General features: G+C 40.6%; 2 protein-coding genes across 2 annotated transcripts; both read right to left on the reverse strand.

Moving 5' to 3' along the window:
- Window positions 1-356: 356 nt before the first annotated feature.
- treh (trehalase (brush-border membrane glycoprotein)) lies at window positions 357-7,703 on the reverse strand. Its single transcript, XM_071911142.2, has 15 exons — window positions 7,621-7,703; window positions 6,600-6,700; window positions 6,370-6,517; window positions 5,867-5,954; window positions 5,626-5,726; window positions 5,359-5,451; window positions 5,046-5,162; window positions 4,619-4,741; window positions 4,462-4,511; window positions 3,585-3,785; window positions 3,256-3,473; window positions 2,192-2,303; window positions 1,599-1,711; window positions 1,446-1,499; window positions 357-924 (listed from the first exon to the last, which is right to left on the reverse strand). Exons 1-15 carry the CDS (start codon window positions 7,701-7,703, stop codon window positions 787-789), a joined length of 1,740 nt encoding a protein of 579 aa, XP_071767243.2. The 3' UTR covers window positions 357-786.
- Window positions 7,704-7,916: 213 nt separating this feature from the next.
- On the reverse strand, window positions 7,917-20,712 carry ddx6 (DEAD (Asp-Glu-Ala-Asp) box helicase 6). Its single transcript, XM_078284104.1, has 14 exons — window positions 20,622-20,712; window positions 19,209-19,837; window positions 18,900-18,963; window positions 17,842-17,946; window positions 17,096-17,225; window positions 15,868-16,014; window positions 14,888-14,982; window positions 14,652-14,774; window positions 14,361-14,489; window positions 13,832-13,948; window positions 13,671-13,734; window positions 12,641-12,742; window positions 12,346-12,525; window positions 7,917-11,170 (listed from the first exon to the last, which is right to left on the reverse strand). The coding sequence occupies exons 2-13, from the start codon at window positions 19,409-19,411 to the stop codon at window positions 12,350-12,352; spliced, it is 1,455 nt and encodes a 484-aa protein (XP_078140230.1). The 5' UTR covers window positions 19,412-19,837; window positions 20,622-20,712; the 3' UTR covers window positions 7,917-11,170; window positions 12,346-12,349.
- Between the last annotated feature and the right edge of the window lie 147 nt (window positions 20,713-20,859).

Below are 20,859 nucleotides of genomic sequence, written 5' to 3' on the forward strand. Positions count from 1 at the left end.
GATACATATGAATATGTATTTCATAAAGCTAATAACATTTAGGCTATTTCATAAAGCTAATAATAAGCGAATAATATTTTAACATGTTGTGAAATGCCAGCAGCGCTATCCTTGGATAAATTCATTGGCTGACCTGTGAACAGACTAAGAAACAAGGAGAACACACAAATATAAGGGCTGCTATGATTCAAACATATTTAATGCAATCACTGCACATTTACATTCTCTCTCACAGGAGCTCCTTTACATTCAAACTTCAGTTTGTATGCAAATGAAAAGACTCACAGGGAGTTAAGCTATAGTACAGCAATAAACTTGATAATTGGATTAAGTGAATTACTGTTTGTAATGTCAGTTCAATATCAGCTGCAAGTTAATGTTCTGATCCAAGCAACAAGGAGCGCTAACAAGCTGCATTAATATATTTTTTTTGGGGGGGGGGGATTGCCTAAATGATCTGCAACTCCTGACATTGCCAGAAATCATCTACCTCTGAGCATAAATACTAAAATATTCATCAAAGGAATTCTTAGTCATGTTAAATCATATCCTGTTCCATTCTGCAAATAAAAAGGTACAAATCCTGATCCTATAGTGTGAGAGAGAAAAATACCAGACATTGTGACAGTATTTGCATAATATGCTTTTTTTGTCAATTTGTCTTTGATTGAAGTCCAAGATTGGGACGATACCTCCAGAGGTAGAGGTACAGGATGGGGTGCAGTATAGTGAAGCTTGCTATAATGAAATCCACCCCCCAAGTCAGGCTTTTTTGTCACTTCTGTTTCACTGGAGCGTGAGAAGCACCGAGTGGACCAGAGGCAGCAGGAGGCCAGTAGACACACTCCTGCCTCCTGAGGAGAGACTCCCCCCGTACTGGTCCAACAGCTGCAGGGCCACACCGTTGGTCCAGCCAAAGCCCAGCTGCAGCACAACCAACACAGCAGAACATTTAGGAACTTTTTCATTCCATCTTTTAGTTTGCATAGTTATAAAACAAAGAAGCAAAGTGATAAACATCGTGATAAAATACAATGATATGAATTGAAACAAGTGACTAATTTGTGCAGGTGAGATTAAAAACAAAAGCAAAGTGTATAATAAAAACCTCCCACCTCACAGCAAAGATACAACTGAATTGGATAACAAAATCTAAATGACAACAGGACCCAGCAGGGTGGAAAATGATAGGACAAACACAAGATGTCTAAAATGACAATTGAGTGAGTGGGAGGGTGTGTGTGTGTGTGTGTGTGTGTGTGTGTGTGTGTGTGTGTGTGTGTGTGTGTGTGTGCATGTTTTAGTGTGCGTGCGTGTTCCAAGTGAGAAGCATAAATGGAGCGAGGGAGAAAGAATTGATAGTGTTTTGCATGAAATTATAAAGATTTACATGACTATTATATCAGCACATTATTGTTAATCTGTCAACACATGAAAGGAAATACCTGAACTTCATATTCCCCTCCACCGCCAGGTTTGCCATCTCCGTTCACATCATACTGTCAAGAGGAAGAACATCACAGACTCTGAGCACTCTGTATGATCACTGTGCAACACAAGCTCTGAAATCACAGCAATGACCAAAAGCTAAGATTCACCTTTTCAAACATAGCATCATACTTGATGTATGCCAACCAGTTTGTCTTGATCCACCTCTGGGCCAAGTCAAACGCCACTTGTTTAGCATTCTCCGAAGGCAGTTTGGATAAACCTGAAAATACAAGAGGGTATCAATCACCACTCATAAATCAACACAAAAAATGACTTTATAACACATGGGGCCACTCAAACCAACATAATACAATACCAGTCAAAAGTTTGGACACACCTGATTGAATGTACTATGTTTTTCATTCTCTTAAAGCTATTTTGATCTAAAGGCTTATGCTTAAATGCTTGAAATTAGTTTCTTAGACAAATATAAATAGTGAAGTTGAAGCCTATGTGTGAACTTTCCAAAGCCTTTGCATTTCCATCAAGGCAAAGGGTGGCTGCTTTAAAGAATCTAAAATATAAGATAGTTTTGATTTAACACTTTTTTTGGTCACTGCATAATTCCATTTGTGTCATTTCATAGTTTTGATGTCTTTACTATTATTCTAAAATGTGGCATATAGTACAACTGTGTGGCTGCCTTTCCACTGAAGAAACTCTCACTGTGACAAACATGTTGTTAAAGAAAGCCGCCCACCCTCGATGAGCATGTGCTGTAACGGGGGCCATGCATTAGGGAAGTCCCACTGCTGCCCGCTCTCTCTCAGCGATGTCGGCACTCCGTTGGGGAACTGGAGGGCGCCGCTCTCCTGTGCGGACAGGAAAAGGACAAGCAAACAACAGCATGCATGAAGGGAAATTCTGTAGTATGTGATCGCCATCTGCTGGCACAAATGAGCACTATTGATAAAACACATGTAAAATAACATTTAAAAAAAAATGTAATTTAGCATTTGGTGTACATTCACATTGGTTACATTATATATTTTTTGAATATTTATTTTGAGCTTTTTCCAATATATAAACATACAGAAATGCAATAAAATGTGAAAAAATACCAAAAACAGAACACATAGAGACCCCCCACCCACTCCCATCTCCCCACCCCAACACAAATGCACTAATAAACAAAATGCCAGATTACAAATGAAGTATATAACATGGATGACTGTTAATTGTCCATGCATGCCAGATTAGTCTGAGTCAACAGTGTCCACACCTGCCACAATAGAACGACCACCAGATCTAAAATTGTCCTCAAGTCAGAGGAAACCACACAGAAGTAGATTAGATAGAGATAAACATATATTCACATATATAGAGCAGTGAATCTATTCATTAGTGCACTTGTTACTGTAAGCACAGTATGACTGCACTATGTATCAATCATTGAACAGGAAGACTCCTTTACCCATCAGGCAACAGTAGCCCAGAGATAAGAGAAGTGGGTTTGTGGCCAAAAGGTTAACGGCTAAAATCTCGGATCAGCTGTGTAAAATGTAGGTGTGGAAAGCAAATAAGCAACACTCTCCCCTCCCTCAGCAACTGCCATTGAGTTTCCCTTCAGCACAACATTAAAACCCTCAACTGATCCAGTGGAGCTGCTCACTGGCCAGCAGCAGAAGGCTGAGGTTGTGCTGGGCAGCTCCCAGGTGTGGAGGATGTGTAACTGTACTGGCATGGATAAATAAAGGTTAAATAAACAAAGTGAGTGTATTCCGGTGTATCGAGACCACAGCGAAGCCTGGAGTTTATACCAACCTTCAGATACTGTACTGCCTTCTCTCCCATCGCAGGCTGTGAATAGCATTCTGCCCAAATAGGTGCAAGGTTGGAAGGGTAAAATTCAAAGTGGCTGGAGTGCGTCAGCAGGTTGTAGTCAAACCAGGCTCCCCTCTCAGCATCCCACAACACAGACTCGATTGCCTCCAGTCTGCGGGCTGCAGCCTGGTCATAAAGTGCAGCTGAGTCACCATCACCTGTCAGAAAACGGCACATCACCGTTACGTAACACCAGTTAGGAGCTAAAAGTAGCGTGCGGACCAAAGTTAGTTGAAGGTTAAAGGCTGTGTCTCTGCTCAGACGCTCACCCAGGATCCTGTGGAACGAAGCGAGTTTCTTCTCATTGCGACACAGCAGAGCGTTGAGATCCGTGGGCAGGATCTGGCTGGTCCGGGTCTGTGTGAGGGAGCCGTTGCTGGAGGCTTCGCTGTCCACATACCAGCGGGATGAGAAGTCCCAGCCGGACTCCGCACCTGCCTTCAGATCCGTCCACAGCTGCTCCCTGCGATCTGAGGCCACAACACAACACAACACACAGAATAAAAACACCTGTGCTGCAGCAACAAATCTGCATCAAAAACATTTGTTCTTATGTATGCATGTCTTCTTTCTTAACCTGACTCATCACTTTTAAAACATACCTCAAAAGCAAATATTTCTCTGGAAAAAAAATGCCATTGTCCCTTTTAAGAATAGAATAACAATTACATGACCTGATGATGAATGATAAAAATGAATATTGTGTTTTGGTTTTTTTTTGTTATTATTTTTATGCAAAAGGCAGGGGAAACAATCATCACATATAAAGATCATAGACATTTTAATAACAGTAAGAAAAATTCAACATTTTGGACATAAATAATTGCGTATTTTTTAAAGTGGCTTTTCCTTTTCCTTCCCTTCCGTGTGACGAATGAATATGTGTTTAATTTTAAATATTCATTACCACATGGTACCGAAATACCATAATACTTGAGAATAAATTTGTTTTACACAGATGATCCTTGAATTCAGAAGAACATATTCCCCTTTTTTTCCTGAGGCACATTTATAAACTACCATTCCAGGTCAGAGCATCGTCTCCCTTGCAATAAAAAGACTGATGATGCTAGGCTATTAGTTCTAATGCTCAATAAAAGGACTGATAGTCAGCCACCAGGTACGTCAGTGCTGATAAGCCATTACCATCCGAGAGTCCTTCAGCTACCTCCAGATCATCTGTGTAGGATTCAGGCCTAGAAGAGAGCAGAAAACATAGCTATAAATCAACAGCGCACATGTATGACTTAATAATTCAGCTTCAATGTGTTTGTATTAGTCAGTAAAGGAATCAGAGACGTACCTGGGCAAGCCCACCTGCACGTTATACCGGTTCAATGTATGCTCTGTCCCATTTATTTCCACTTTGACAGAACGGTTCTGCATCCAAAAGCGGTACTCCTGCTCCAGAACTGGTAAAGCTGTTCTGAACCATTACAAATGTTTGTAAGGGTGAAACAACGGCAGGGGCAAAGGTTTCAACTCAAGAATACTTTTCACAGTCACATAAATACCATTACACACAAAAGTTGAGGAGTCGCATTCAAATTAAGCAAGACAAGGAGGCGTCTGCATTAAGGGAAAAAAAGCAGAACGCTGGGGGGCACGGAGCGAGACGCTGGCACGAAGCTTTAATGTTAAATAGGCCCATTCCGATGTGGAAGAAGGTGTGCGGCAGCTGAAGGATGATAATGTGTCTGGAGGGGCATCAGCCTGGGCCTAAATATCACCTGAGGAACTCTTTATCCTTGGTGGCTTGATAGTAGCTCTCCACCATTAGAGTGAGGAATGGGGGCTGACTGCGCCTCTCGTAGTAAATCCGCCCACCATTTGGAATAAAGCCATAACTGTAGGAGAGCGATAAAAAACAGTTTTCTAAAAAAATCTTGAAATCCCTCTGCAGTTCTCTTTCCAAAGCACATAGCATGGGTTTGCTAAATGACTTAATATTCACAATGAGTCTGCTGAACAAGCTGCAGGATGCTGGCAGATTAAAGTCTGCGCTGTGACAGAGAGAGAGAGAGAGAGAGAGAGAGAGCTCACCTGTTGACGAGGTAGAGGAAGTTGCGAATCATACCGTAGGCGGTGTGTGTCATCTCTGACAGGAGGAGGCCGTTGATGACCCAGTAGGAGTCCCTGCAGGCACAGAGCGGAGCGCGTCACTGTCTGCCTCGCACCTGGGTGGGCTCCCCCAGCTCAGGAACCTCTGGCTGGGTCTGGCTGTGATCTCTCCAGGCTCTGACCTAGCGAGACTCTATCCCCGGCTTTCAGACAGACAGCCGCAGAGGAAAGGCGGCGTCGCTCACTCACCAATAGTACAGCTCCCTGAAGCGGCCCCCCGGCACAACGACAGGATGTGGGGTGTATATCTGCGAGTAGAGCTGCGGGTGGTCTTTAACATCGTCGCGGATCTGAGGGGATACAGATCATTTGGATTTCTTAACGCTTAATACTGATGGATTCTTAATTGTAAATAATTTGACGTAAGCACGAGTGTGAAAAACCCACGATGCTTGAGAATTTCCCACAGATGAAAAGATCATAGCATCACCTTTCTACCGAGAGACTTCCACAGGTGATGTATCTTTTCGGCCCAGTTGCGCAATTCTTGGTCTGCTATTTTTCCCAGGAACTTCGGCCTGCATGAAAAATCAACTCGTGTATCAACAAAGCAAGTTGCATTGTAGACACTTTATACTTTGCACTATTAGTAACATCTGAGTCTGCATTACCTTCAAATTTCACACTTAATTTGGAAAGTCCACTGTTGACACTCAATTTCCTATCAAGTGACTATAGTGTGTCTCTAAAAAGAAACTGGGATTCAAGTGATACTACTAGTGTGAAAAGTAGTCTATAGATATTCAACGTCTGGTCTGGTCTGGTCTTAATTTAGGGTTAATGTTAGAAATAGGGTCAGGTTAGGGTTACATAGTTTGTGATGCACGAATAGGCAAGTGACACTTTAACATCTACTTTTTGTCACCTGATAGTAGAGTATCAATACTGGACCATCCAAATAAAGCGTAACCCATTCAAATAACTGGATCTCACTTGTCATGCCAGTCTGGTGGTGTCCAAGACTCAAACTCTTTTCCTGGTTCTTCAAAGTATGTACTGAGGAACTCTAGCAATTTGGAGGACGGCACTGTCGCGTTCGGGGATTCATTTGAGAGATTTCGAAAAGCTGACAGAACGACGTCTGCAAGAAAGACACAGGGAAGCAACAGAAGCAACCGGAAGGTGGACTTACAGGAAGATGAACCGCCACTGACTCGACTTACCAGGAGTTGCTCTCAACTTCATGTCAACAAAGTGCTTGTCATCATCGAACAGTTTAGCTTTTTGTACTTGATGCAGGATATCCCCTGCACAGTATATTTCACTGAAAAATATAAAATAGTTGTAGGTTATTTAATAGGCATTGCAACAGGACTCTGTAACAGTTGAACTACTATGTTCAACTGTTAGAGTCCTGCAGTTAAGCAATAAAACTATACCACTATCACATGGAAAAACAAACAGATACGGGCAAAGGTCTCCTGGCAAGTTAAATGAGATAATGTAACAGTCAAAGTGGGAAACGTTTTCCATCTGCTGGCTACAGTGGCTGGTGGTTTAAAGAATTCCTAAACCTGAATCCTCCAGGGGTTCAGCACCAAAGTGTACCTGCCAAAGCAGCTAACAAACAAGATGGCTGACGTTGACACTTCTCAAAACATTTTGCATAGCAAGAGCGACCCGACAGACAACTGCAAAGATCCTATTTTCCATCTGTCTCAAGTTTCTTGCCTGGCCAAAATTTCTCCACATATCTGGCAACTGATTTGGAAACTCACACAGACAGCACATGTAACGGATATAAAAAGCCACCAGATATTATTCATAGTTTTAGACTCATTTTACCCATAAGAGACAGAGGGAAGTCATGCCAATGTTCCAGGTCTTCTACAGCTTTTATGATTTGATTTTCCAACTCTACAGACACATTAGATTTGGTGATTTGCAAGGCCAAACTTAGACTCAACTTTAACAGAGAAGGTCAAAAGATTTATGGTTGACCCAACTGCCTAGAGGCATCGTTTTAGATTAGGTGGTTAATTTTATAGCCTTGTAAGGACCTGAATGCATTAACTCACAGGTGGAATCAATAACTCAGGGTAAGTAAATAGAATTAGGCCTCTTTAGTTTTATGAAGCAAGGGTTTTAACACTGATCATGATTTTGTAACACGTTTTGAGTTATGTAACAAAACATCTTAATGTAAACATTTTGCATTAATCATACTTTTGTTCACCATCTTACCTGTCGCATGGCGGTGGAAAAGCACTCTTTACACAAGTGAAAAGCACCACTGACGAACAGCAGAATAACATCAAGTTATTCATCTCCAGCAGTAAATCTCCCAAAGTGACACCGCAGTACAGACCTAGTGTGTGTTTCGATTCCAGGTCATAGTCCATAAAAGATATGTCTCAATAGAACCCTAGAAAAATACTACCACCTAGCTAACAGTCTGATAGCTGCCTATTCCCATAGGAAATGCACCTTTACATTTAACAAGTAAACAAGTTAAAGACCCCCCCAAAAAATTCAGACAATGAATTTCAGTGAGCTTTATTTTCAACAAAAACTTTCAATCACGTCCAATAATAACCATGACATCTTTGAAACACAGAAGTCCATTGTAAAACTCGCTTCACTGAAAAGTTGCCAATTGAATAACGGCCAAATTTCCATCCAAAAAAAAAAAAAAAAAGAAAAAAATTAAATTAATGCAGGTTTTAAATGCTTTACTTAAATTTGGAGTCGTTTTAAGCAAGGTCCAGTCCATTGAAACCACATTTGAAACAAAAAAATAAAAAAATCCAAATATAAGGGCAGCTTTTTCAAACTTTTTCATACCCAGAACCTTACTTTTGGATCCTTAGATCATGTTATCCTGCTTAGAAATGCCCGAGGGCCCCTCCCCAAGGAAATTTACTGATGCATCAATTTTGAGAGGAATCCCAACAGGACTTCTCTCAAATCCTCCTTGATAGGCAAGTGATGGAACAGGCCAAATCGTACACAGCAGTTGTGCAGCGTGTAATTCGTATCAAGGTAGGATTAATATCTACATCAGGGCAGCAAATACACTAATTTCCCACCCCACAAATAAAAAAAAGAAAAACCTTAAAGAGTGAGACAATTTACTTAACAAACCATCCAATTAAAGTCACCCAATCTGGGGCAAGATGCTCTCGTCTCACTCTTCAAGATACTCAAAACCACAGCCACTGGAACTGAAGCCACATCCCTTCAAAAAGCAGCATAAAGCTAAATCCTGAATTGGCTGTGGCTACTACTCCAGTGGGCTGATGAGAAACAGACAGCTGCCAAGTGCCTGAAATTAGACCCCTGTTCACTCATCTAATGCATAATTTCTTACTTTAACGTTGATTGATTACTCCCTCCCCGCTCCCACCCCCCTCCCAAAAAAAAAAAGAAGGCCAAATTAGTGTAAGCATTTGGGGGACTACAATAGAATTGAGAGAACAGGGGTCACAGTCTTAACCAATGAGAAATTCAATGATAAATATTAACTAACACATTGCAAAGTAGTCTTAAAAGAGCTCAAAATAAATGTGCAATACTTCTCATTGATTAGAACCAAGTAAAAATAAAGAGCATCTCACCGTCTTGGTGTTAAAGGGAACCTAATTTGCAGAAAGGCTCTGGCTGACCAAACAAATGGTCAGAGAACCTTAATGCTAAATAAGGATAATTATTTTGCATAAGAATACCACAAGCAATTATACCCCAATACCCCAAAATATCTAAGCAATACAGGGCAGAAGTGCAAGCCATACACTCAGCAGTCTGAGGCGCCCAGATATACATTTTTACAAGCAGTCCCACTCATGGCAATTTTGTAATCCTTCATGCCCATTCCCCATCCCTCCCAACCTTATGTTCCACACCACCATACACTTCTCTCCCATTTGGGCTGTACGAATGTACAAAAAGCAGTGCAGTCAGTGTTATTGCCTGAACCCATATCTCTGTACTTAACATAAGTGCAGCCCACCCTGCTAAGGTTTTATTTTGTGCAGCATCTTTTGTCAACTGCTTTTAGTGAAGCCAGCTGATTTGCAATGCACAGAGAATGAATTCCTGCTACATTTTAGGTCAGATGGTTCTTTTTGATACATTAGGCCAAACATTCTCCAAGGGGGGAAAACGCATCTTCCTCCCCAACATTTGTGAAGTAATGTACCTGTGCTAAAAGAGCACCTAGATCAACGTAACAGCTAATACCTCCCCAGAAAACAGAAATTCTCTCCGCCAATTCAGCTGCACTGCAGCGAGTAGTACTACTACATGATAGAATATTATTTTCTCTTTTAACACTAACACTCACTTGACTGGAGATCCTGGCGAGTGTCTCGTGAGTCAGTTTAACAAGTTAAGGCTGGTGACAACAGAAAGAATTCATTATTCAAATGCACAAGCTTAACAAAGCCATCTGTCTAGAATGGAAACTTGTTAACACTGGTAACAGAAGGAGAGTAATCGAGGGCAATAATTTAAACAATCAACAATCTCTGTTTAAGTGCAGCTCTGACTAATTGCACTCACCATCAAATTTGGATGGGCTAAAACATATCCGTGATCAACTCTGCCTCCAAAAACATGTTTGGAGGCAGACACACACAAATGTCGTAGATCCTAATTAAGTCTGCAATTTCTAAAATTATAAATAAATTCACAGGCCAATATTGCAGATCACAAAGATAAACTGGCAGTTAAGGAAACGGTCTCCAGTGCTAACCAGAAAAAAAAAAAAAGCTTTTCATTTTGTCAGCCAGCCTTTCAAACTTGTTTTAAAACAATCTTAAAATGAAGGTATATACAAGGTGTACGCAGAATAAAGTATGGCCATCCATAGGAAGGTAAAACGACACAGGACAAAAAACAAAATAGCTTTCCCTCCCCTTATACTCCACCAAAACAGGAATCCTCATGACTCAGGGTGTTGAGAGGCTGCAGAGTGCTTATTAATTTTTAGTGTTCCGATACTGAAGACGGAGGAGGAAAGGGCCTGGGTCTTTTAGAAGCACATGCTTCTTCACAAGCAACTGGACAGTCTCTGGCTGTCTCTTGGAAAAAAATCCAGCATCTCTGTCCATGGAAAATCCAAGTTTGTCCTCATATAGCAGCCAGACTCGTGTGCAGCTAAGCCAGCAAACAGATAATTCAGACCAGCCCGTCCTAATTATCTCTATTCCCAACAAATGGATGACCCGACCTAAAAGCAGTTATGAATTCACCTACGTGGTTGGACATTAAATTAGTGAAATAAATTTTCGATTAGGTGAATGTGATTTTGTGGTACGAAGTGAGCAAGATGATGTAGGACGAAGGGTTATTACTTCAGAACAAGTTAAACTGCTTGTTAAGGCACTTGATACAAATTGCTAAAAACTTTCAAAATAAAAAAGGTGGAGAATGGAGGGTACAAGATAAGGGTCTGTTGGTGCTGGCATTGCGACGTTGGTGGATATGAATCGTCAAGATGTGCATTGATATATTTTCGACTTGGTCCCCCCCCCTTTCCTCCCAGTGCTTATGTCTTCAGGGTGTGGTGGTGCAGCAGACAGCCCTATAAAAAGGGACATGAGTTCTTCCAAAATGTATCCATCAAAATACACATTCCTTATGGTGGCATCCGAAAAAGGAAGACAGACGGAAGCTGTACATGGAAAAAAAAAAGAAAAAAAAAAAGTCCAAGACACGGTAGAAAGGGAGGGGGGAAAGAGGGGGTGGGGGAGATGAAAAAGGAGGTGCAAATGGGAATGGAGGATGGACTGATCTGTAGAGAGAGAAGAGTGAAGCCGAGTTAAACACACTGCCTGCCACCAATTATTGCCCTTATGTTGATTATAACAGTAATCATGAAGCTGTTTACATGTGTGTTGCAAATGAGTGCACTTTCAACATTTTCATACAATATTGCGATCATTGATTTGATGCGTGGTGATGTGACTCCTTGCCTGTAGGCTATAAGTGATGCTGTCCTATCAAATTGCAGTCATATTAATCCTATGTGACGTTCCTGCGATTCAGCCAGTACTGAGACTCAAAAGGTATAAAGGCAGAATGGAAAAGATGGAAAAAAAACAAATGTAGGGCCGCCACCAACGATTATTTTCATTAGAATAATCCATCGATCATTTTTTTGATTAATCAATTAATCATTTAGTCTATAAAATCTACAAATTAATGACAAATCCGCATTACAAGTTACCAGAGCCCAAAGGGATTCTTAAAAACTGCTTAGTATGCTCAGCAGCCAAAAAAAAAAAAAAAACCCCAAAAGGATTCATTTTATAATTATAAGAAATGGAGAAAAACAAGCACATCTTAGCATTTGTGAAGCTGTAACCAGAAAATGTTTGGCATTTTTACTGATAAATGACTAAAATGATTAACCAACTACCATCAAATTAGAAACCACAACATTTTCTGTCGATAGACTATAATCGATTAATTGACTAAAATAGTTTTAGCACTAGTAGTAGCTCAAGCATTATTTTGGGCAATTGTTAGAGGTCAAAAACTAAGATGGACAGACTTACTGTTGTGTGCAAGTCCAAACCAACTAGCAATACTAATAATTCTCCTTTCTTGATCCCCAAACGAGATACTCTCTTTTCAGAAGGGTTAGATAAAGGACAGCACCACTGGAGCAGGTGGGGATTTAGTGTCTGGCTCAAGGACACTTCAGAGCAGATGCTTGCTGTTACGGGGGCTTGAACCCAATCCCTCCAGTCGAAGGACGTTCGCCCTCCTCCTACATAACCCTTCTGCCCACTGATAATGAATAATGAGTACTGAGACTAGAATTCATGCTTAGTGTGTGTGACCTTAACTGAATTAGAATTACTATATCACGGTGCAGTCTGCGGCTTTGCCATAGTACTGTCACAAGTGCCTCAATATCAAAGTATTTGTGTGGATGCAGGTAGTCAATGTTTGTATACTCACTTGCTCACAGCTTGACTTCCTCCCCGCTCTCACTGTGGTATTCTGCCACATATAGGCTCTTGTCGATGATGCCGGGGATTGGCTTGATCTCTGTCCCAAGCTGCTCCTCGATGCCTTTCAGGTTGAAGCGGTCATCGTAGGTGATCAGGTTGATGGCCAGACCCAAGTGTCCGAAGCGGCCTGGACGTGAAGAGGGAGGGGGAGAAGGTCAAAATACTTGCCGCTTGAAATAATTCTGTTGCATCAGAGAAGAATCTCCATGACTCCTAATAATACAACAGATTTGGGGTCTTACCAGATCGACCAATGCGATGAAGGTATGTTTCCCCCAGCTTGGGGAAGTCAAAATTGATCACAACATTCACAGCTTGAATGTCAATTCCTCTTGTGAAGAGGTCTGGATGAAACAGAAAAGCAGAGAACAAAAGCTAGCACCAACATCTCCAAAATGTTAAGCAGCTGCAGAATAAAAGATGTCTTTCACTAAAGATGTGATGACATGCTAGTGATGTGCACTGACCATAAAAAATTACCTGCCAAGAATAATTTTTACCGGCCAAAATAATATTAATTGTTTGAAGCTTAGACACTAACACTTTTTGTAGAACCAGCGTAACAGGCAACCAATCAAGAGCTTGTTTGATACAGAGCCATTGTTTTGCTTCGATTAGATGGGCTCACATTCAGAGAGATGTGTTCAGAAGGGACAAAGTTTCACACCAGGCAAAAACTACCTGACAAACCAATACACATATGAATCGTCTATACCTGAAACTGAACTGAACTGTCTAGCCTCTGATCATTTTCTTACAGCCCTAATTCCTCAAATCGAGAAGTTTGGGCAGAATCTGCCAGGTTATTGACAAAGCCTAAACAGGTCACAGGAACACATTGCCCTGATTTTGGATTCGCTACTCTATCTGCCGCATGGGGCTTGTTTTAAGCTTTTACCGATTACTTTCACGGCTCTGCTAGGTCTCGCTATCTCTCTAACCTTTCAAGGCTGAAGATGAAGGGGAATCAAAGCAAACAATAAAGTCGGCACACTGTCTAATGCTCCCACAGTGTATTTATTAACACCTACACTGCTGTAACATTTCAAGCGCACAGGCTCTTTGTCTGATGAAGAGCCTGTGCGCTCGAAACTTTACAGCAATTATGTGTTATCGCAGTTATAAAAGTGTTCTGCTTTGCACTGCAACACCGCTTAGCAGTTCTTTTAAAGAATAATAAAAAAAAAAAAAAAGAAAACACCACCCTAATGCATTTCACAGTTTTATTGGTGAAAGGCACCTGAGATACTGGCACCCAGCTCTACCACTTACCAGTGCAGACGAGATTCCGGCACAGGCCATTTCTGAAGTCATGGAACACACGGTTGCGATGCTCCTGTAGAGCAATAAGGGAAAAGTGTATTTAGACACCACATTCACCAATAATTAGGCATCTACTTGGCAGTGCTCCTGAGGCAGCGCTTTGACCTGACCTGTCTCATCTTGGCATGGATGTAGAAACATGAGTAGCCAAGCTGGGAGATCTTCTTGGCCAGTAGCTCCACTCTCTGAGAGGAGTTGCAGAAGATTATTGACTGATTGATCTGGAGCTGAGGAGAAAGAAAAACACCAATGCCAATAAATCTTGAGTGCTATGAAGAGGTACAACCTGCAAAAAGAAGCTTTTTTTTTGTCATATGGACATGTGATATATATTCCATCTGTACTTGTATGGTACGTTTCCAGCTGTATCTATTTATGTTAATGGCAGTGTTTAAAAGTTATGGCCAACAGTCCATGCCCAAAAAAACATCAACATACTTGCGACAAAGACGACAAAGACGCTCTCCAGGCATTTATGATCATTATTTTACAATCCCTGCTCAAAGTTGGCTAAGTTGCCATTTGAACCAACAGCCTGCAGCAATGTTGGTCGTCCAGAGATCTTTACAATGCTTTTTGGGTGACACAGATTAAGTGAAGCAATTCAAGCGGGAACATGAACACACAGGCAACACCTACCCTGGAGAACAAAGTGTTAAGGCAATGGACCTTCTGCCTTTCAGTCACATAGGCGTAATACTGAGTCACCCCCTTCAGGGTAAGCTCCTCCATCAGGTTGATCTCATAGGGCTTCTGCAAGTGAGAGTTCTGCAAACCAGGTGAAGACAAATGTTATTATCTTTCACATTCAGGCTGTGGTACTGGTTGTGAGGACAGATTAAACTTTGTCAGCCATTATGAGAAGATGAAAGAAGTCAAAGTACAAGTTGATAAAGTATTTTGAAGCAAATACACGTGATAACAATGTACCATAAACTTCTGCACGCTGAGTGGGAAGGTTGCAGAGTAAAGCAGAATCTGCCTCTGTTTAGGCAGGAAGCCCAGCATCTCCTCCATCATGACTACAAAGTCTTGAGACAGGAGTTTGTCAGCCTGTTGAGCACAAGGACATGGGGAAGAGGTACATTCAAACATGTCCATAGCAGCTCTATTTAGACACAGCAGTATGGGCAAAAAACAGAAGTGAAAATGATAATGAAACTCACCTCATCCAAAACAATCATCTGCACTTGATTGACCTTGGCCACTCCTTTCTTGATGAGGTCTAAAATCCTCCCAGGAGTGGCGATGATCACGTGTACTAAGAAACAAAACATCTCCATCAGTCAAAAAATACACTAAAGAGGTCACATGATTTGCACTGCAAGATGGTCACCACCTACCAACACCCTATTCTGTTCCTACAAGCTCTGTGGTCTAGCACCTTCCATAAAGCCGTTAACACCGGGTGCAGTGACGAAAGAGAGAAACATCTCCAACAACATTATCTGAATCGAAGCGCAGAAAACTGTAGCTAGGTGGACATGGTAGTAACTCAAAGAAATGTAAGTATATGCTATTAGTATAGATACTAATTAATGGGCTCAACTCCCATTTGGAATTAATATCCTGAATTCAGGTATTCTGGCACAATTTCTGCCATTTGGATTTCGAAATACCGGGGTATACCAAAATATTGCACAAGTCTATTCAATACAAACATTATATAACATCAAAATAAAAAGCAGTGACTTCCAGGACACATTCACTGACTTTTAGGATATTTTCCAAGCAAATATGCATCAACTTTGAACAAACAAGATGGCTGAGGTCCAGAGTGGAAGTACCGCCATTAATAATTAAGTTATTTTTCAGATAAATATAGTAATCAGTAGAAGACTAGCAAAGCAATGATGCTGATGCTCTCAGCAAATGAGCTGACTAGGGATAAAATGCCGTTTGAAAACTATTCAAAAAGGGGAAAAAAGCTTTAATGGCTCCTCAACCATATTCCATTTTAAAAGTCTGTTTAAAATGAGACTATTCCAACAAATATGCTTACTGATTGTATAATTTTACTTTTGAATAGTCCCAATTTGCCATCTGCTTCACTATTAGTATAGTAATTCAGCCCAAGAAAAAGGAAACTGCTCTTGTGTCCAAACAAACAATAGGATCCCCACTGTGAAATTTCTTTCAAGTTTACCTGTTTCATCAAGTCTCATGATGTCATCACGTAGGTTGGTTCCACCTGTGGTTGCCATGACCTTCACCCCACCCATGTGTTTGCTGACCTGGATACATATCTGGCTCACTTGCAGAGCCAGTTCTCTGGTGGGCACTATGCCCACAGCTGTGTAGACAAATAGTCAAGAAGTCAATTTTAAAAAGGGGAAAATACATCTTATAAAAATAGAATTCACACATTTCTATAATCTTTGCCAGCTCAGTCTTGATTTGCCAACACGAACGAAGCTCTTTTGAGGCTATAAACAAGACAGCCAAGACTATTAGGGGTAGAAATTGCCAGGGAGCTCCTGATGCACTGTTACCAATGCAATTATCACTCAATTTTTCCCCTCACATGTGACCGCAGTAAATTGCTAAAGCTCTGTCAAAATCTATTATGCTTGAGTGAAAAGCCATTATTCAATTGCTACATGAAAACTGCCCTTTCAGACATTCAAGCAGTCCTTAAATGACCATTCTATCAATGTTCAATAACACTGTTTGAATATAATGGCATGGAAGACCTTCTCAAGTTTGGTGGGAATAATCCATCAGAAAACTGGGTGTGAATGCAGTGATACAATATTGTCAGTGTAAGTATTAATATTAATATATTACAATATTAATCACAATATTGTTCTATCCAAAATTAACAAATATTCCCCCCCCAAGGGTGACAGAACATTTTTTTTTTTTGATCAACCATGAACCAAGTCTACACATTTTTGTGGATTTTTGTTAGCAATCATGAGGTTAACCAGGTCGATTTACCAATTTGGCTGCCTCTGCATTCAGCAAATTGTACAATTCTAACAATTAATGACTATGCAATGCCAACAGGCATATGCCCAAACAGTTAGAAGTGCAAGTATCAAATGTCCAATAAAACCTCTAGATGACAATTTCACCATTTGAGAAAATAAAGAGATGCAGTTAGATACTCAGTAGACAGACAGTGGCCAGCAAATAGTGACGGGATTATCTAGTAATAAAAAAACAAAAACAAAAAAAAAACACTGAGCATGATTATATAGCCGTAGGCATATTCAATTCTGTCATTCTTCGTTCTGTGCCACCCCTTGTATAATCGCCATATTCTTAAAGAGTGACTTTGATTGGGGCTTCAACTAGGTTACAAGGGTCAAGTCTCTCCCCTTTCTGACATTTACCCTGGGTATACTGTGACAGAAAAACAGCCTCCTCACCTTGTATGCAGTCCTTCTTCAGGTCAATGCGTTCAAGTAAGGGAATGAGGTAGGCTCCACTCTTTCCCGTGCCGTTCTTGGCTCTGGCCAGGATGTCTCTTCCTGACAGTGCAATGGGAATGCTCTCCTCCTGTGTAAGAAATTAAGTCAATATTTCTAGTAGCAGTAGCAACAGATTCTTACACAGTTATGTTATTATTTTTAGGGCTGAGCAGCCACTGAATTACGTTGGTACTACAGGAATTTGTTACAAAAGTTTGGTACTTTAATGGTTAATCTTAAGTCTTTCATCCAATCACCGTACCCGTTCGTTTACTAAAGTGACCGCTGATTGGCTCACTAGATAACAACTAAGAAAAACAAGCTTGTCCAGGCGTCACTACACCTGCATCTCTGTTTGCTTGAGTACACAACGTTGCAGAACTGGTCCCAAGGTCTGGCAATATCTTTCTAAAACTGACGCAGACAGTGAGCGGTGCAATAGTTGTCTAATTTTTTTTTTTTTAAATACTTATAAGGTTTTGAATCTCATAGTTTTGATTAAACCATAGTGTGATTTTCTTTTATTTTTATTACATACACTTTTATTCAACATACGTATTGAAGAAAGTATCATTTTGGTAGCATATCGAATTCAAGTTACTGGTATGGGTACAGAAAATTTACAAAATGATAGCCAGCCCCATTATGATTAGTATTCACTTCAAGTGCAGAAGTAAATAAATCTGATATGTGTCTGAATTTACCTGGATCGGGGATGGCTTTTCCCAGCCCATCTCAAAGATTCCCATGAGAAGCTCCCTCTTTAGGCAATAATCTTCAAACTCATTGCCTTTAGTTGCAGTCACATCCTGCAATTGCCATTAAAGTCACAGCAAATGAATTAGTGTTCAGTTCCCAAGATGTAGACACATCCTCGACTTATGAATCGATGCAGGAAGTTCCATGGATGACAATAAAATAATGCCGACCAAGGTGTCAGCCAATTTCAGAAATTTCCCATGAAATATTTCACGATATACCACTATATTTCTGATCATTTTCTTGAAAACATCTATTGTGCCTTCTACTCCACTGTAGCAATTGCCACTCAGGCTGGAGTGGAAGCAATGTAAAAACTCAACTTGGATACAAAAGAAGAGTGTTTGTACTTTGACCATAGCAACAATTCCAATGAGTCTACAAATACCTTAAGGCTTTTTATTACCATGATTATGTGTACAACGGTGGCTGTGATGCAACTATGTACAGCATATGCGTCATGTACCATTAACTGGCAAGTACCATAATCATAGTACAGACTACCTTCTTGGGCATTATAGCCATTACACAGTTACCACATAACAGTTACCAATGCATGTATACTGTAAAGCATTTTCTTCCAAGTACTGAACATAAGAAAAACAGAAAAGCAAAAGCAATGACTGAGTCACTGGTTACAACACTAGTAAGCATAGAAAACAATTCTGTTTTGTCGTGAAAACAGCTAGCCATGGTTTATGGGAATTACTAACATGGCTGCAAGACATCTGAGTAATCAGATTACTTACTGGAGCTACACATTGTTTAATATTCTACATTGGCTTTACATTGTTAAGGGGGGCTAAGAGAATACTGAGGTCTAAAATAATTGAATAATAGTGAGATATGGGAACTGCAGAAAAGCACACAAATAGAAGGTAGAATTATACATTTCTTCAGTTTTATGAGATTTTTTCATTCAATAACGTTGTTTTTACAAATGAATGCTATTTACAATCTTGATTTCTTTCCCGTTTACCAAGGAGAACTATCGTTTACCTACCGAAGTCTTCATCCTCATGTCCTTTGGGGGCAATTTCAAATTTTTCTTCCAGTCATCTCCAGGCCTGTGGAGGGGGAAATCCTTGTAAGCAACAAGCCTAATAGTAAAAGTGATCACTAGGTCCTATATTACCAAATTTGCTATGCATAACAAAACATAAGAAAAATATGGAAAATCATGCCTGAAGTCAGCAGACAGGTAGACATTTCGGCATGGTCTACGAGATGTGGTCATATGTTCCAAGATTATGCATAGAAAATGAAAAAAAAAGAGTCCAAATTCTTTGATATTGGCTATTAAAGAACTTACTTGATGACAGTGTTAGTTGTAGGGGCTGGCTGGGAACTACCATTGTTGATTGTGCTGGAGCCTTTCATCTGGCTTAGTTGCTGTTGTTGAGGGCCTCCTCCACCTCCACCTGGTCCTCCAGCAGGCTTCACCGAGCCTCTAAGCTGTCCATTCTGGTTTGACAAGCCCAAAATCACTGGGTTCTCTGTTCTGGCGGTGCTCATGTCTGCTTAGCTGTACTTTTCCGTTCCAGTAGCAGCGAAACTTCTAACAGTGTCTGGAGAAAGCAAGTCCACTCCACTGGAACTACTAAAAATCTGAGGATTGTCCTTCCCTCTTTAGATTACAATAATTATCCAAATGCAATTGATTCAAATCGTTGTCTCAGCAGGTTCCTCAATAATATTGTTCTTTGTGGAACATCTCACCAAGTGTCACGAAACAAATGCTTCTTTGCAAGCTAAAGAAAATGGCTAAGCAAGTATTCCTTTAGCAAATTTGGGCTTAGCATAGATGTAAATTGTCGACGTTATCTGGAAAATCATACACCAGGAGCGCTTAGCTAGCTTCCAAGTATTGGCCAACTGTTCAGCTAGCCATCTTGTTTAGCTTAACTCAGCCGTTTCGTCCTTTCTCAGGTTTTTCCAACCCTGAAACACATGAGAAATAACGTTAGAAATAGACTCCCTGTAGAAAAACTAACATTGCCGTTAGACAATGCTAAGTGGTTAGAAGGGTAGAAGACAATATTTGGGAATGGAAAGCTTTATCAGGTCGATATTTAGCTAACGTTAGCCGAGTAACGTTATTTGGCTAACTCACTAATGTTAACAGTGGACGGCTGGCCTAACATTAAAAGTTAACCAACTCATATTGCGGTAAGTGTTAGCGTTAGCTAAAGACATCGCGACAAAGTCGAAATCGTAAGAAAACTCAAAACTAACGTCAGTATTTTAGGCCCCAGGTTGAACTTGTGCCAAGTTTAGAGACGGACTAGTGCATCGTTAGCCGGCTAGCTATCTGGCTAACCAGGGACCTTTTCCGTCTGCCTCATCAAGCTAATGCTAGCAATGAGTTACCCAATTGCTAGCCAGGATCTGGTTTACCAGCACATTAAGCTAACGCTCAGTTTATTTAGCTAATGTTGAAACCCGCTTCGCGATTTGTTTTCAAGGAGATCGCTGTAGTCGGTTAACAGTTAAAGCAGAAATTTTACCTGACAGCAATGTCAAGATAGAGTCAACCTCGCTAACAAAACTCGATATCCATCATAACCTAATGTTAGCTAACGTTAGCGAGTTACATCGAGATTGTCGTGTTGTTAGGCTGCTAACGTTAACTGGCTAACGATAGCGAACTAACATTTAATCACAAAACTCACAGCGAGGTACAAGTGTATATACTTTATAGCTTGCGAATAACATGCAGATTTACCTCGGATGACTGAAACAATCGGTTCACTTTATGATGTTTGTGAAGTGGAATCAATTTTTAGCTGACTACGAAGGGGTCTGTCGGACTAAACCGAACGTTCAAGATGGCTTCCACTCATATTTGAACCCGCCCACATCTAACTAATCAGCTGATTTCATTTCAAATCAAGTATTTACCTTAAAGCTGTCCTGCAGCCAAAATAATGTTTTCAGACTAACTTGCTTATGTTCAACGTGTC

Source organism: Centroberyx gerrardi, chromosome 6 (assembly GCF_048128805.1).
Source record: "Centroberyx gerrardi isolate f3 chromosome 6, fCenGer3.hap1.cur.20231027, whole genome shotgun sequence".
Taxonomy (NCBI): domain Eukaryota; kingdom Metazoa; phylum Chordata; class Actinopteri; order Beryciformes; family Berycidae; genus Centroberyx; species Centroberyx gerrardi.

What these genes read in the sequence shown, in the direction of transcription:
- treh (XM_071911142.2), bottom strand. Translation starts at nt 7,703, where the DNA reads ATGAATAACTTGATGTTATTCTGCTGTTCGTCAGTGGTGCTTTTCACT. An exon ending in GTGCAGGTGGGCTTGCCCAG is followed by an intron (nt 4,512 to 4,618) that starts GTACGTCTCTGA and finishes GCTCTCTTCTAG; the next exon opens with GCCTGAATCCTACACAGATG. An exon ending in TTCGTTCCACAGGATCCTGG is followed by an intron (nt 3,474 to 3,584) that starts GTGAGCGTCTGA and finishes GTTTTCTGACAG; the next exon opens with GTGATGGTGACTCAGCTGCA.
- ddx6 (XM_078284104.1), bottom strand. Translation starts at nt 19,411, where the DNA reads ATGAGCACCGCCAGAACAGAGAACCCAGTGATTTTGGGCTTGTCAAAC. An exon ending in CCGGAATCTCGTCTGCACTG is followed by an intron (nt 12,743 to 13,670) that starts GTAAGTGGTAGA and finishes TGTTTCATCCAG; the next exon opens with ACCTCTTCACAAGAGGAATT. An exon ending in TCATCGCATTGGTCGATCTG is followed by an intron (nt 12,526 to 12,640) that starts GTAAGACCCCAA and finishes CTTCACGTCCAG; the next exon opens with GCCGCTTCGGACACTTGGGT.